At 33.8% G+C, this 14,653-nt stretch overlaps 1 protein-coding gene across 1 annotated transcript in view; it reads left to right on the forward strand.

The window, feature by feature from the left end:
- The window catches only part of ROBO1 (roundabout guidance receptor 1), a 393,037-nt gene that overhangs the window by 248,045 nt on the left and 130,339 nt on the right, over positions 1–14,653 (forward strand). The window contains exon 3 of the mRNA XM_057696916.1: positions 8,818–8,975. Within this exon, the coding sequence (XP_057552899.1) occupies positions 8,818–8,975 (158 nt within the window). The remainder of the gene's footprint in view (positions 1–8,817; positions 8,976–14,653) is intronic.

A 14,653-nucleotide genomic window follows, 5' to 3' on the forward strand; every position in this document is an offset into this window, starting at 1 on the left:
AGGTCCAAACCTGAATCCAGGGTTATCACTTAACTAGCTACATGCAATATAGCTATAGGAACTGAGGAACTTTATTTACCCTCTCATATGTCAGTTTACCACTAGACCTGAACTCCTCTGCAGGACAGCCCCGTTGGAGGAGTAAACAATATCCCCTTTATCTATTTTGCATATTAAACTTTTGTCTAAAGTTTCAATTGAACGAGGCATGCTGTGACAAAAGAAAACGAAAGAAAAACCCTAAATAAGTGCCTTGAAAGTGCAGATCAACTATGTCTCATATATCTTGTTAGCCGCCACCTCCCAGTACTATGCCTAGTACTTTTATTGAATGAATGAATAAATGAGTGAATCACAAATAAATCCTTAACAGTTTCATGATTCAGCATTTTCCCAGGGGATTTTACTATGCTTCAGAGATTTTGTAAACTTCTGACAAATGTGAATTTTCTGACTATTCTAATTATGTAATAACATTTTTATGCTATTGATTCTCTTATACTTAAATAGCGAATTAAACTTAATTGATGGCAGTCTTGAAAAATGCCCTGTTTTGAGTTGTTTTATTCTCTGAACAAAATGACTGAGGTTTTACTAATTTGCTGCCAAGTATGGATGTCAAAACAATATTTCAGTTATTAGTAATCATATAACGAGGATGAGTTAAAAATTATCTGCACTCCAGTTATATTAAAACTTCTGTAAATTCTAGAGCCAGAGTGCAGATAATTTTTGACTCACCCTTGTATATGATATACATCACACATATACAGACATATATAATCGCATATTTCTAAATATATAATCAAAATAGATTAGTTTTGTGTCAGATTTTCAGTTAGTTAAAATGATATGCATCAAACTAAATTAAAATTTGTCATCCTAATAATTATAATATAGATTAATTAATCAAGAGATATGAGTTAGCAATTGAGATTTGGCATATAGTAGCATAAAGGTCTAAACAGATAAAAATGTGTCCTGTGTTAAATACCAAGGGGCAGAATTTGAAACCATAGTAGTTTTTAATCAATTAAACAATTTTCATGTTATTCTCCCAAATTATCAAGTTATATATATATAACTTGTGTGTGTGTATATATATACACACACACACAATTTGATAATATGGATTTCTTATTCTGTCTTCCTCATGGGAGGATTTATCTGTATATTTTCTCTCCATCCTCTTCTACCTTAAAAATGGCATGTTCAGTTCTTCAAATCAGAAACCTGTGTATCATTGTTGACATCTTTCCCTCTGTCAACTTCAATCCCTCAAGAAGTTATTTTGATTTTTACCTCCAGGATATACCTCTCCTTTCCCCTTTGCACCAAATCCAGTGTCATTATAATATTATAAAACCATCATCATTTTTCCCTTAATTACTATACTAGCCTTCTAATTGGTCTCTCCACTTCAGTTTCTTATTTCCCTCTTCATTTCATTCACAGAACCACTAGAATGAATATTTAAATATGATAATTTCAGCTCCGCTTAAAAACCACAAAAGTGGCTTCCCATGGGAATTAAAATAAAAGCTGACCCTTTACCACGACTACCCTGCGCAGCAAATCTGGCCCCTCCTTCCCCGGCCAATCTCATTGTGCACTACTCTCAACCTGGCCACTAACTGGAGTCGGAGTCTCAAAGTTTTTTTCTTCAACCTGGATTGTTTCCTCTGCCTGTAGTGCACTTCTGTAGGTTAAGTTCTCATTTCTCAGGATGTTGTTTAACTGTTATTTAAATGATGTTCCTCATTCGTTTCTCACACAGCAATCCTATGCTTTCCCTCGTGGCATGTGTCATGATTGTAGTTGTGTTTTATGCATGTGTTTATTTGATTATTACCTGTCTCCTCCCCATACCTTATGCGCTATGAACGTAGGATTCGTGCTGTTATTAACACTACAACGTAGGATTCGTGCTGTTATTAACACTACTTGAGATATAAAACCTAGCATTCAGAAGGTGTATTGTAAACATGTCTTGGGCCTTGTTTTAGGCACTGGTTACATAGAGTGATAAAAACAAACTTATTGTCACGGAGCTGACATTTGAATACAAAAAGCCAGACAGTAAGTAGATAAGTATATTCCTTTGATCAAGGACTATCTCAAGTGCAGGGCGCTAAATAGAAAGTTGGATTTTATAAAAGAAAGAACACATGTCTCTCTTGCCCCAATCAGGGTCCCATACCTGAGATAGCCTCATTCTGTCTGTGTTTTTTTAACCCTGCCAGGCTACTCCTGAATGTGACTTCTGCTCTGGCACTTAGAAACCCTCATCAATGGCATTCTTTGTCCTCCTTTCCATTTGTACTGGCAGCTGAGAAATTTGGCAATGCCTTACTTAGTGACTAACAGCAATACTTCTTTGCAGATGTAATGTACCATATAAATGGCAAGTCCTGTACTAACACTAAATAATTAGTCTTCGTAATAATCCTAGCAAGACAGAGTGTAAAATTCTTTGTTTTGTATGGAAATAACTGAGCCATTGTGAATATACCTACTAAAATCACAACATAGTGGCAGGATACGCGTGGTAATTCTGAAATTCCTGACTTCTGTTGTTTGACTCCTAAGTAAACATTATCTATAAACAATACCCTATCAAATGGTGTTTTACAAATGCTGCGTTCTCATTAGTAAATCCATTTAATTTATAGTTGACAGTGTGTCAAATTCAAACATCTATTAAGCTACTGACATCTTTAAGTGAGAACATATGATTTTAGCAACCTGACTAACTTTGGCAGTTGTTTTTTTTTTATGATCTCCCAGATTGCAAGTCTGCTGAATATTAACTATTTAAATGTTGATCCTTTTTGAGGTACTTCTTTCTCTGGAATGTATCATGGGTTTTAACATATATCTAGTATGCCAAACTTCCCACCCCTTTGTCTTGATGCCTTGGTGCCAGTGTAATAAACTCTAGGGTGCATCTTGTAGCACTCTTGGTTCCTGAAGAGAAATAATGAAAACAGGAAACTTTGACTGCAGAGAGCTGTGAGGGCTTTTCCTAGGAATTGTCATTATGCTGTCCAGGTTTCTGCAGAATGGGAATGTGGTTTAAGCTTGGACCCAACCTAGAAGTAAATTCTAATCATTAAAAGAGCAAGGATGACTTTCCCGCATTGCTGCCACCCAGCAGAACACAGAGGCATGTAACTGTGTTTAAGCCTGTTCCTCTATCATATGTTGTTTAAAACGAAACCCAATAAATTGCTATTAATTACTTTCATTTTGGTAATAACTTCCCTTTCTATTTGCGGGGCTCTGTATTCATTGCTAGTTAAGGTTGAGTGACGTCTGACATCCATGCATACTACATTACTTTTTCAGAATGTATGTTTTTTTTTAAAGTACTGCCTTCCTAGGGTAGAGCATAAAAGGTTTGTGAATCTTCAAAAGCTACAGTAGTTGAGAAAATAAATACTTTTACCAGCATATTTTCTTCCAGGATCTTAACCAAAGCATTATTTAAGGTCTCAAAATAAAGTTGCATGCTATAAAAAACACAAGTAGAAGATGACGTAATTATTATATATCATAGATATATTCGGTGTCAAATTTTAAAAAGTAAATATGTACCCTTTAGGAAACAATCATGACTAAATCATAACTTTATACAGAATTGATGTGTGCATGCATCATTTTTAAAATCAGATGCTTTAGCTTTAGAATATGATGCTATAAGATAGATAATACTTCATGAAAGGTTATTTTATGTTATCATCTTAGTTTTTTTTTCAATTGGTTAAAATATCTTTCTGTACATTCATCCGTTTTGTTGGAATGCATTTAAAAGTTTGAAATATGATTTTTTTAAGAAGTGTTAAGGAGTTTTGAAAACATTTGTACCCCAGATAACACTTTGCTCTTCTGGGTAATGCTGTGAGCTTAAAAAGTAGGAATGCAAATATTTATAAAGGCCTTTATGATATGCTTCCTTAGCTGGCTCCTAAAGCATATATCTTAATACAAAATAACCTGCAATAAACCATATTGTATTACCATTTCCTGAAAGGTGAAGATTAATGTTATTTCTTGACATACCTCACCATTGATGTAAACTGTACTGCAAGAAAAATACAGAAGTTATAGCACAGTTGCCAAGCACAAAGTATGTGCTCAGTACAGATGTGTTAAATGAAAGAGTGATAGTTATTTTAAAATTAAATACCATTTAGTTATGTTAAGTAGGCATTTAGGTAGAGAACCAAAAGTATCAAAGAAGTGAGTAATGTAATCTCTACTAGTTAAAGACAATAAAAGTAATTAGTGATTTTGAAAGCAATTGAAGTGGTACATTGTAGCCGAGGCAGGCTGTCTCTGAGCATCCTTAAAGTTGTTGTCTTTGGGAATACACTTTTCTCATTTATTTGGTCTTCACATATGCCGTATTTTTAAGGATTTCATTCATTTTTTCCCCTTCCCCTGTCAACTGCTTATGATTATTTGCTGTGAGGTTTCACTGACAAAGTAGTCTTTTAAGTAGAAAAATAAATTCCCAGGACTGCATACTCTCTTCCTCTGTTTTTCCCAAGATACCCATTCCTAATTAAAATACCCATATTTAATTAAAGTGCTTATTACTGTGCGGCTTTTTTCAGTCATTTTGTTGTTGAAGTAGAAGAATCGTAATAAAGGGCATGACAGATATCATCTGAATGATGATTTCTGTTACTCAGTATGCCACTGAAAATGTGTAGTGGCCTCTTCGAGACATGGAAAAATCTGAGAAGATACACAAATGCAGAATATATTCAAAGATAGCCATTTGACTGTCAAGAGGGAAATTCCTTACTCAACTTCGGTTCTAATGGAAAGAGGCTTCAGTATTAATTCTATCACGATAGCTATGTATTTAGAATTGTGCACGTGGTGTTAAGACCAGATGGGTGGGCAAGTTGATAGAAAACTGTCCTTGGTGGACTCTGCTCCTGTCTTTACCAATTCCTCATTCATAAAATGAAACTAATAAAGTCACTTTTTCATAGCCTTGTTATGAGGATGAAATGAGCGGATACTTGCCACAGTTCCTTAATTACATAGTAACTGTTCAATAAGCATCAGCCATTGCTAACATTATTATTATACTGCTAACAATATCATTATTATTATTTATGTGACGAGCTCCTCTCCTCCTGAGAAGTCTTAAATTATTAATTTCTGAAAGAAGAAGTTTGGGTCCCACATCTCACAGGCCCCTGACTACACCAAGATTCTGTGATTCATGAAGCCAGAGTGATATAGTTCCCAGATGTTCACCACGTGATTAAGGAACAGAATTAATTTTAGGAGCATTTGAGCCTCACCAAAATTGGGCAGTCATGAGACTGCAGGGCATTGATGTACAGTCACTGGTAAGTCAGACCTTCTGCTATAATGGAGTGGATTTGTTGGAAATACAATAGATTAGGAAGGAAAATTGCATTTTACAGTATAATGGTGCTCTTTTAAAAAGAGCACTGCCTTGGAAATCAGGACATCGATGTTTTCTTCTGGTCTCTTCCTGACAACACAGGCTAGTGACAAAGCTGGGACTCAGTTGCCCCTATTTGTGGGATGGATTAGATGTTGTCAGAGACCCCTGCCCTTTCTATAATTTTGTTTCATTCTCAGATTTCCCACAATGCTTTTAAAAAGTGTGTTACAAATATTAAAATCTCCATAATACTTGAAAGTTTCATTTAACTTATTTTGTCACTTTGCTCCATCTTTTGAATATTACCCAAAAAGTTTGCAGTCACCCCACTGAATTTTAGAATCCTTTTCTGAAAACGTGTTTACTTACTCTGAGAATTGTATTAAAATTTATATATGACTTTTCAGAAAGACAAATTGATTACATGTTTTGTTTTAAAGGATAAACTTTAGCTGGCCATTTTTTTTTAGACCAAAAACTTCCAGGAAATTCAAAGATTCACTGAAGCTTATGTTTTCTTCCTAATGTAACAGAATGAAAAGAAAGTGAAAAGCCATTGAGCCAAATTACATGTACCAACCTGTAAACATAAAACAATTATTTAAATATGGAAGAAATATAATATTAGGATGAAATTGTGGTTTAACAAGTTTTTTAGGTGATATCTACTTGGATACATTATATATGTTATTTGCTGTCTTTCAAATTAATGTTAAATCTTCTTTTCAAAAGTTAGTTCCATATTTTAGAATGTCATACTAGTCAAATCAAGAAACATTTAAAAACATACACTTTGATTAGTAGAGATTTTAGAGAAGAAAAGGAGAGATTTTTTTTTTAAAGATCTGTGTTTGATATTACTTATGGATACCATTGGTTTGTCTGCCAAGATGCTGCCAATCATTTGAATTCAATTTTTATTTTAATTTCTTAAATACACACATGAATTAAGAAAATTGGATAATTTAACTAAAAGTTGTATCATTTTATAATGTGACACATACTATTTTTTCCCCAAAAGGAAATGTTCAGGACAAGTAAGAAGAAGGGTTGCTTTTATAGAAGAGAGAAAAAAATCTTAAATTCATAACTTTATGCAAGGTTGCCTGTAGCCATAGGCAATGCTAGAGTTTTATGTTTTACAGCTGCAAAAATAATTACATGAGCATTATCTAAGCAACAATCTTTAATGGATTACATTTTGTTAGCTTTTCATTATATACTGTAAAAACCCAAATAACATAGTAAATGGGGGAAAAAAACCCTTGATTTATCTGACTTAGACCTTTGATATTTTTGAAAGACATTTTATTATTCATTGGTTTATTTGAGATATGATCTCAATTTGTAAATAAGATATAGTATTGCCAAGTTGGTTTTAAGCTCACCAAGCAGAACAGTTGTGCAAATTATTTATTTTTATTTGAAAAAGTATTTTACTTTTGTGTGTTTCGAGGTGTTAAAATTTTCAGAGGTGTTATCTTAGATTAATAACGTGATCTAGCAAAAGCACATATTGTTTATTAAGGTCAATTCATTTGCTTTTTCTATAAACTTTACATTTTATTTGTGGTATATTCTTAACACCTAATAGTAGTATAAGTACATAAATAGTGGAAGTCTTTGTACTCTGTTCTTTTATAATGTGCTAATAGTAGCTGCTCTTTTCAGTTCAACAAGGTTTATCTTTTGTGTCAATGTATTTTATTAATAAATAGTGTGTCTATTGAAGTTGGACTTACAACAGTGTAGTGTGATCATGTTTCCTTTGCTTTTTCCTTTTACTGTTCTTTCCAAAGATGAGGACACAAGTCTTTGAAGTATTTCTCAAGTGTTAATATTGTCATAGTTTGCCCAAGTTGTCTTAATATGTAGATTAAAAAATAGCTTTGTTTGAGTGGGTATTAAGGTTTACTCAGATGTATGTACACACTTAGTTGTCATAGAGGAAGGAAAAGTAAAGAGTTGCAAGAGAAAAGTATAGGATTTTGTAAGCCTCTAAGCTTATTTGGGGTTTTGAAACCAACATTTAAGGGTGACTTTTGAAATTGTAAGTTTTTTTTCCTTGTAGTACTTCATGCATGAAAGTATTTTTAAATGCCATTGAAGTGGAAAGATATTCAAGTACAAAATTGTAGTATCAAATATTCAATTCAATAGATTTTTAAAGATAAATAATATTTATCACTTCAAATCTATTAACATACCAACGAGCATTTTAAGTATCAAATCACATTACTGAAATTGTTCACCTTTTATTACACACTGAGGGAAAATGGGGTGGGAGAAAGGTAACTAACATTTTTAGACTCTGAGTTTAAGTGTGTATCTCCATGCCTGCTTTGTAAATAGGGGAAAAGAGGTAATAAGGTAATGTGTTTGAGATTACCTACCTTGTAAACAACAGAGCTGTGATTTAAGACTAATTGATGCCAAATAATTCATGATTTCTTGATGTTAACCAGATACTGAGGACAATTATACTGTATTAACTATTTTGGATATACGTTTGATTTATGTTCTATATTTTATTCCAGTAATCACCACTGTTTCACAGTATGTTAGTAATATATTAGTATCCAGTTAAGATTATAGTAATGAATTGTTTCCTCCTCTAAAAAATGCTTAATAATATAAATGGGGTTAATAATATCTGTTATTCTGAGCAGGTTTGAGAAGTAAATAATGTGTACCCCCCGCCAAATCCACAGAAACCAAAAAGTACAGAACATACAAAGTGACATGGTTGGTAGCAATGCTGTCTTCATCATCGGTGCCTTTTAACATGTCCCTCACTCAGTGATAATGGAAAAACAGACAGTGTTTTGAATTTAGTCACTTTGCAAGTATGTCTAAAGTTTTTATAATGGGCATATTTAAATTATAGTGATTATATAATCTTATACATTAGCTTGAAATATCTTTAAAATATCTCAATCAAATGCATGCTTGGAGGAATATTTTTTTACCTTTAATATTTTTGCTTGTATGCATATGGAATTCATTTAATAATAGAAAGCATCATCCCAATGTGTCATGTCAGTAAAAAGAGGGTTGGTTATATCATTAGCACATGGATGAGAAAATGTAGGCAGTAGGCAGAGAAGAAAAGGAAGTAGAGATAAGCTAACTGTGAGGGCACTAGCAGCAAAGTACACTTGTCCACTGGCCTATGAAGAATATCAGATTATCCCTGTTGTGTGCTTAAGGCCAGATATCATTATTAAATTGCATATGTCTGTAAGTAGATATAGATTTTCCAAGATGTATTGAGATAGCTGTTAGTAGTCGTTTGCTATAATAAATGTCTCCTTTGCTGAAGTTCAGAGATAAGGACTGTATATATCACTATCGAGTGTAATGATTTAATCTTGTTCCTGCAGTACTACGGGATGACTTCAGACAAAACCCTTCCGATGTCATGGTGGCCGTGGGAGAGCCTGCAGTGATGGAATGCCAGCCTCCACGAGGCCATCCTGAGCCCACCATCTCGTGGAAGAAAGATGGCTCTCCGCTGGATGATAAAGATGAGAGAATAACTGTGAGTGTTTAATCCAGCAGTGGGGAGCATTTATAAATCTAATTGTATATATCTTCACCAAAGAGAAAGAGAAAAAGGTGGGTTCTTTCAAATACAGGATTGCGTTAACTCACATTTTCAGTTCTTCTTTTAAAATAAATATATTTCAGTTCTCCCTGTGTTGATATAAAAATAAGTGAGGAAAATGCATGTGTTTAGTTTTCTGTTTAGTAAAAGAAAACTATAATTTCTACATCAGTGTCTTAGAGTTAATACTTTTATGTGTGGTATAATTATTTTCATCATGCAGGACATATCACATTTCTAGATGTTACAATAAAAAATTTTAAATAGAATTCAGAAATATTATATTTCCAGAAGACTTCTTAAATCACTTCAGAATTTTTATCTTCTTCTCCTTTTTGGATTGCTTTTCTGTTCTATAGAGCTTGATATTGTTGCTGAAAAATAAAATCTCATTCTGAATGATGGTTAATGGTGGATTAATCTGGTTCCAAAATAAAATAGTGTGACCAGATTTTTGGATTTCAAATTTCTGCTGTGATATGAGTAGAGAAGTATGCTATCTGTAGTAAGTAATGATGCATTTTCTTCTGGACAACAACTATTCTATGAGACTTCTTTTTTTTTCTATCTTGTAAGGTGTTAAAGTACGTAAGTAACCCAACTTTCATTGGTTCTGTGATTATACAATATTCCCCTTTACTGGTTTCTTTGTTCTGCACATACTGGCTATCTATTGTGAATTTGAGCCAAGATTTGAAGTTTCCCAGGAGAATATGTGTGTAAGGAAAAGGTCACTGCTAAAGTTGTAGAAGAACAAGGTTATAACACAGACCACATAATCCTAATAAATGCTTGCACTATTTCTGAATAACCAGTTAGCAGATTAGCATGAAAATTAAATAGTGAGGAAAAAAAAAAAACAGAGAAAGTTGTGGTAGAGAGGGATTTAGAGACCTTGAAAGAAAATCAGGCATTTTTCCTGCACTGATCTGAATTAGAATGAGTCTCTCAAATTATTTTTTTTAATTCTAGGAATCGGAGTGAGAAGGACCTAGCTGTACTTTTAGGAGATGCTGAAAAGCCACATAGCAAAGTTAAACTATATGTGGAAATATTGATTTGGGGAAATAGAGTCAAGAGGACAGGGAAATAGAGATTCTAGGATCAAATGCTTCTCCTGTTAGTGACAACAGATTACTTTTAGACTTATGCACAATTAAGATAATATTTTTCCCTTCAAAAACTTATTTTAAGTCATTTGATGACCATTATCTGTAATTTCCATCTTCCTGCCCTAATAATTCACTGAAACTGTTATTATCCATCTCCTCCCTCATGTCTTTCCTGATTACCAATTTGTGTTTAATACAAATTAATGATAAAATTCTCAGCATTGAAAATGCAGCATTAAACAGAAATCAGTGAATGCCCTTCTGGAATTTATACTCTGTGGTTAATTATACAGATAAAACCAAAATAGATAGTATAACATATAGTATTTTAGACCATAATAAGTCCTATAAAAATAATGAAGTGGTAGACAGATTAATTAGGATTGGTGTAGAATTTCAGTTTTAAATAGAATGACCAGAAAAGCGTCACATGAAAATGTGAAAAATTGAGGGAAGGAACTAGATACGTATCTGGATAAAGAGTGTTCAAACAACATAGTAAATTCAAAGACCCTAAGGCAGGATGTACCTCTAACATTCAAAAAAAAAAAAAAAAAAAAGGCAGAATGGTCAGTGTGGATGGAGGACAGTGAGCCAGAGAGATTTGTAGGAGATAGCATCGGGGGTGACAGCGAGCCAGACTGTATTCAGCCATAAAAAAGAACGAAATAATGCCATTTGCAGCAACATGGATGGACCTAGAGATTGTCATACTAAGTGAAGTAAGTCAGACAAAGAAGGACAAATCTCGTATGATATCACTTATATGTGGAATCTAAACGAATGACACAAATGAACTTATTTACAAAACAGAAATAGAGTTACAGATGTAGAAAACAAACTTATGGTTACCGGGGGGACAGGTGGGGAGGAAGAAATTGGGAGATTGGGATTGACATATATATACTACTATATATAAAATAGATAACTTATAAGGACCTACTATATAGCACAGGGACCTCTACTCAGTATTCTGTAGTGACCTATATGGGAAAAGAGTGAAAAAGAGTGGAAATATGTATAACTGATTCACTGTGCTGTACAGCAGAAACTAACACAACATTGTAAATCAACTATACTTCAATAAAAATTTAAAAAAAAGAAAAGAAAAACTAGCCAGACTGCCTAGGACCTTAGAGACTTTGTGGGCTTTTCCTTGAAGCAAGGTGTAAAGCATCAGAGGTTTCTCCGCAGAATCCCCCACTCTCTGGAGTACACAGTGAAGGGCGACAACGGCCGACGCGGGGAGGACAGTGGGAGCTTTGGCAATAATCCGGACAAAGGGGAAATGGTGGTTTGGACCAGTCTGTTTGGAGGTAGTTGAAGAGGAGAGGTTATATTCTGGATCTGCTGTGAAGCAGCTGCCGACAGAATTTGCTAACAGATTGGATGTGGCTTGTGAGAAAAGGAGAAGGATTGCCTTAATCCATTGATTGGTCTGAGCAACTGAAAAGGTTGAGATGCCATTGCCGGAGATGCCATTAATTGTAGAAAGAGAAGATTTGGGGTGGAAAGTATCAGGAGCTCAGTTTTAGACACTGTAATTTTGAAATTTGTATTAGATATCCAAGTCTAAATGTCACACAGGCAGTTGGAAACATGAGTCAGAAATTCAGAGTTGAGGTTAAGGCTGGAGAAAAATTTGAGTTGTGGTAGACATACTCATTACCATGCAATCCTCCCCTCCTTCTGGGCAGATGAAAGGCTCTGCTTCTCAGCTTTCTTGCTACGGGGCAGACCCCTCTGGCTGGTTCAGCTTCATGAAAATTAAAGACGTTAACTACTAGTGGGTAAGCCTGCAGCACTCTCTGTCTTTACCATGTGGCAACCAAGGAGGACACGTGTTCCAGGACACCCAGAGAGCCTGGGTCCCTGAGTTAGGTGTAGCAGAACTTTCCACCACATGCCTCTCTCTTCCCATGGTGGACATCTAGAATGAATGAAAAATAAATTTTTGTTGTATTAAGTCATGGAGAATTTCTCAGTACAGTCTAATGTAGCCTATTGTAAGGAATATGGGACTCGTCAGCATATACATATTATTTAAAAACAGGAGACTGAAATCACCAAGGGAGTGATTTTTACATAGAAAGGAAAAGACATCCAATGTTTAGTTCTTAGGGAAAAGAGGCAGAAAGAGCAGTGGAGACTGAAAGGGAGCAGTCAGTAAGAAAGGAGGAAAACCAGAAGGGGAGCCACCGGAAGATAGTGCTTTAAGAAGGTAGCAACAACTGAATCAGTGGCAGCCAATAGATCAAATAATGTAAGGATCAAGAATTCACCATTGGAATGGACAACCAGGTCGGTTATTAATAACCTTGACAAGAGCAGTTTCAGTGGACTAGGGCGTTAAAACTTGCAGAACTGATTCAAGAGAAATTGGAAAGACAAATCAGACACATTAGAATTGTATAGACCATTCTTCCTATATTGTATCTAACACAGCAGTTAAAAAATAAAGGTGTTATAGTCTCACATTTTGAAGTCTTAATCTTAAAGGTTTTCTTTTGTGTGTATGCACGTGTGTATCTGCATTTTTTGTGACATTAATAGTTTAAAATTGCTATGATAAATTTGATTTTTTAAAAATTTCTTGGGACTTCCTGTTATATCATACATTGAATTAGAAGAAATGTTATGGTTTATGCCGAAGTGCTTAATTTATTATAGGATTTTCATTTACATTTTGCTGTCCAGAAGATGCTATGCTGTAAATAAAGGGCACCAATGCCCCCATATGTTAGTAGCTTAGAGTCAATATAAGAACCACCTCCTATCAGGAATCAAATAATTTAAAGTTGCAATAACCTATGACTATGAAACAATGCCAAGATGTTAATGTATAAATAATTTTAAAATCATGTAAATGCTGCCAAAATGATGATCCACAATAGTGTTCCATATGCCAGGAAGTTGTAACATCTGAAACTTTTACTATTTCTAAGACCATCTGTGTGTTTTGTGTAAATTATGACTGTTAAACTGATAAAACACTAGAGGTAAAAAGCACATTTTTTCATGCAGGGAAATGAATAGATTAAAGCTCAGCAGTTGGGAGACAAAATTACTGCTCTTATTTAGATCATAATTGTTTTTGGTGGATTTTCTTCCTTTAGGCAAAACTAAAATTGAGTAATTAAAACAGAAACTTAAAACAGAAACAGAATGCCTGATGTTATTTCTAGTTATTTTTTTTTTCAAAAATTCAAAGTGAATTCTTAAGAGATTTTGGTTATGAGATATTTTATGGGATTCTTCTTCCTTAAGCTTTGTTTTTGAATGATTGTTTTCATTTCTATTGTTAAAGTACTTTGCCAAATATGTTGAGTACAGATAAACAGGAGATTAAAGCACATAATATCTTTACGAAAGGCAAGTGAAGATTGCATGGTTATTGCTACAGTTTTGGTTATAGGAATTTCTAGAGTTCTTTAATGTGGTGGCTTTCTTTGTTGAAAATTTAAAGTGCAACTCTCCCAGCTGTGAGAACAAAGCCACACCCTACAAAAAAGGAAAATATGTAATTGAATTGTAGCTGCACCTGTATTTTTTGATGTTCTTAAGTCATTTCTTTTTACATTGACCTGTATTCTGAGCCAAATTGGAGATCTATGATGATTACAAACCAGAAATATATAAAAACCATTTTCTCATTTTCCTACCTGAGAGGAGAATCTTTTAGAACTTTTTTGGCACATGTCTCTTAGAATATTTTGAAGAAGGCCTTAGATGATGTTTGTCTCTAGTGTTCTTTCCTTTTTTTCTAAACCTGAGTATTTATATTTAGAATGAGAAATGGAAGTAATGTGACTGGCAGACTGGATTAAATACATTTACTTCATTTGTCTGAGACTTAGTCATGACCATTATTAATAAATGAATTTTTCTTATAGAGATGAATCAGAGGACCAAAGACTTCTTTTTCATGTGAAACAATATTTAGATGTACTTTATAAAAAGTGATATATTGATTTTATTTCATTATATTTTGGAAATATTGTACTTAAATTCAAGATTATTTTGTATGAGTGAAAAACTGAGAATCTTAAGATTGGGGAAAACAGTTAATACCAAATATTGAGAAAAAATTTGCGTTGACTAAAAATCTAAAATTGCCCTTGAATTAAAGGAAAAGATAAATTCAGTTGAAAGTACATATCACAGATAATTTCATAGATTACAGAAGAGCTTAATTAAGTATAAAGATTGTCAATTACAGAATTATATTGAATAAAAGCTGAAAACTAGAACCAAAAGAGTCCAAGAAAAATTTTAGTGTAATTTTAGGTTTCTAAATGGAGTGAATCATGATTGGTAAAGAGAGAAGAGAAATTTACTAATGCCAAAACACTGTGAAAAGGTATTAGCTTATTTAAAACTTTGCCATTTATTTTTTATATCTGTTGACCTGGGTAATTTTAATGTTGTTACCGTATTGAAAAGTTAAGCATATTGAAAATCAGGCTAGTTTGGGGGAGGGGAGTCACACAATTGCAGAAT

This window comes from Hippopotamus amphibius, chromosome 10 (assembly GCF_030028045.1).
Source record: "Hippopotamus amphibius kiboko isolate mHipAmp2 chromosome 10, mHipAmp2.hap2, whole genome shotgun sequence".
Classification (NCBI taxonomy): Eukaryota; Metazoa; Chordata; class Mammalia; order Artiodactyla; family Hippopotamidae; genus Hippopotamus; species Hippopotamus amphibius.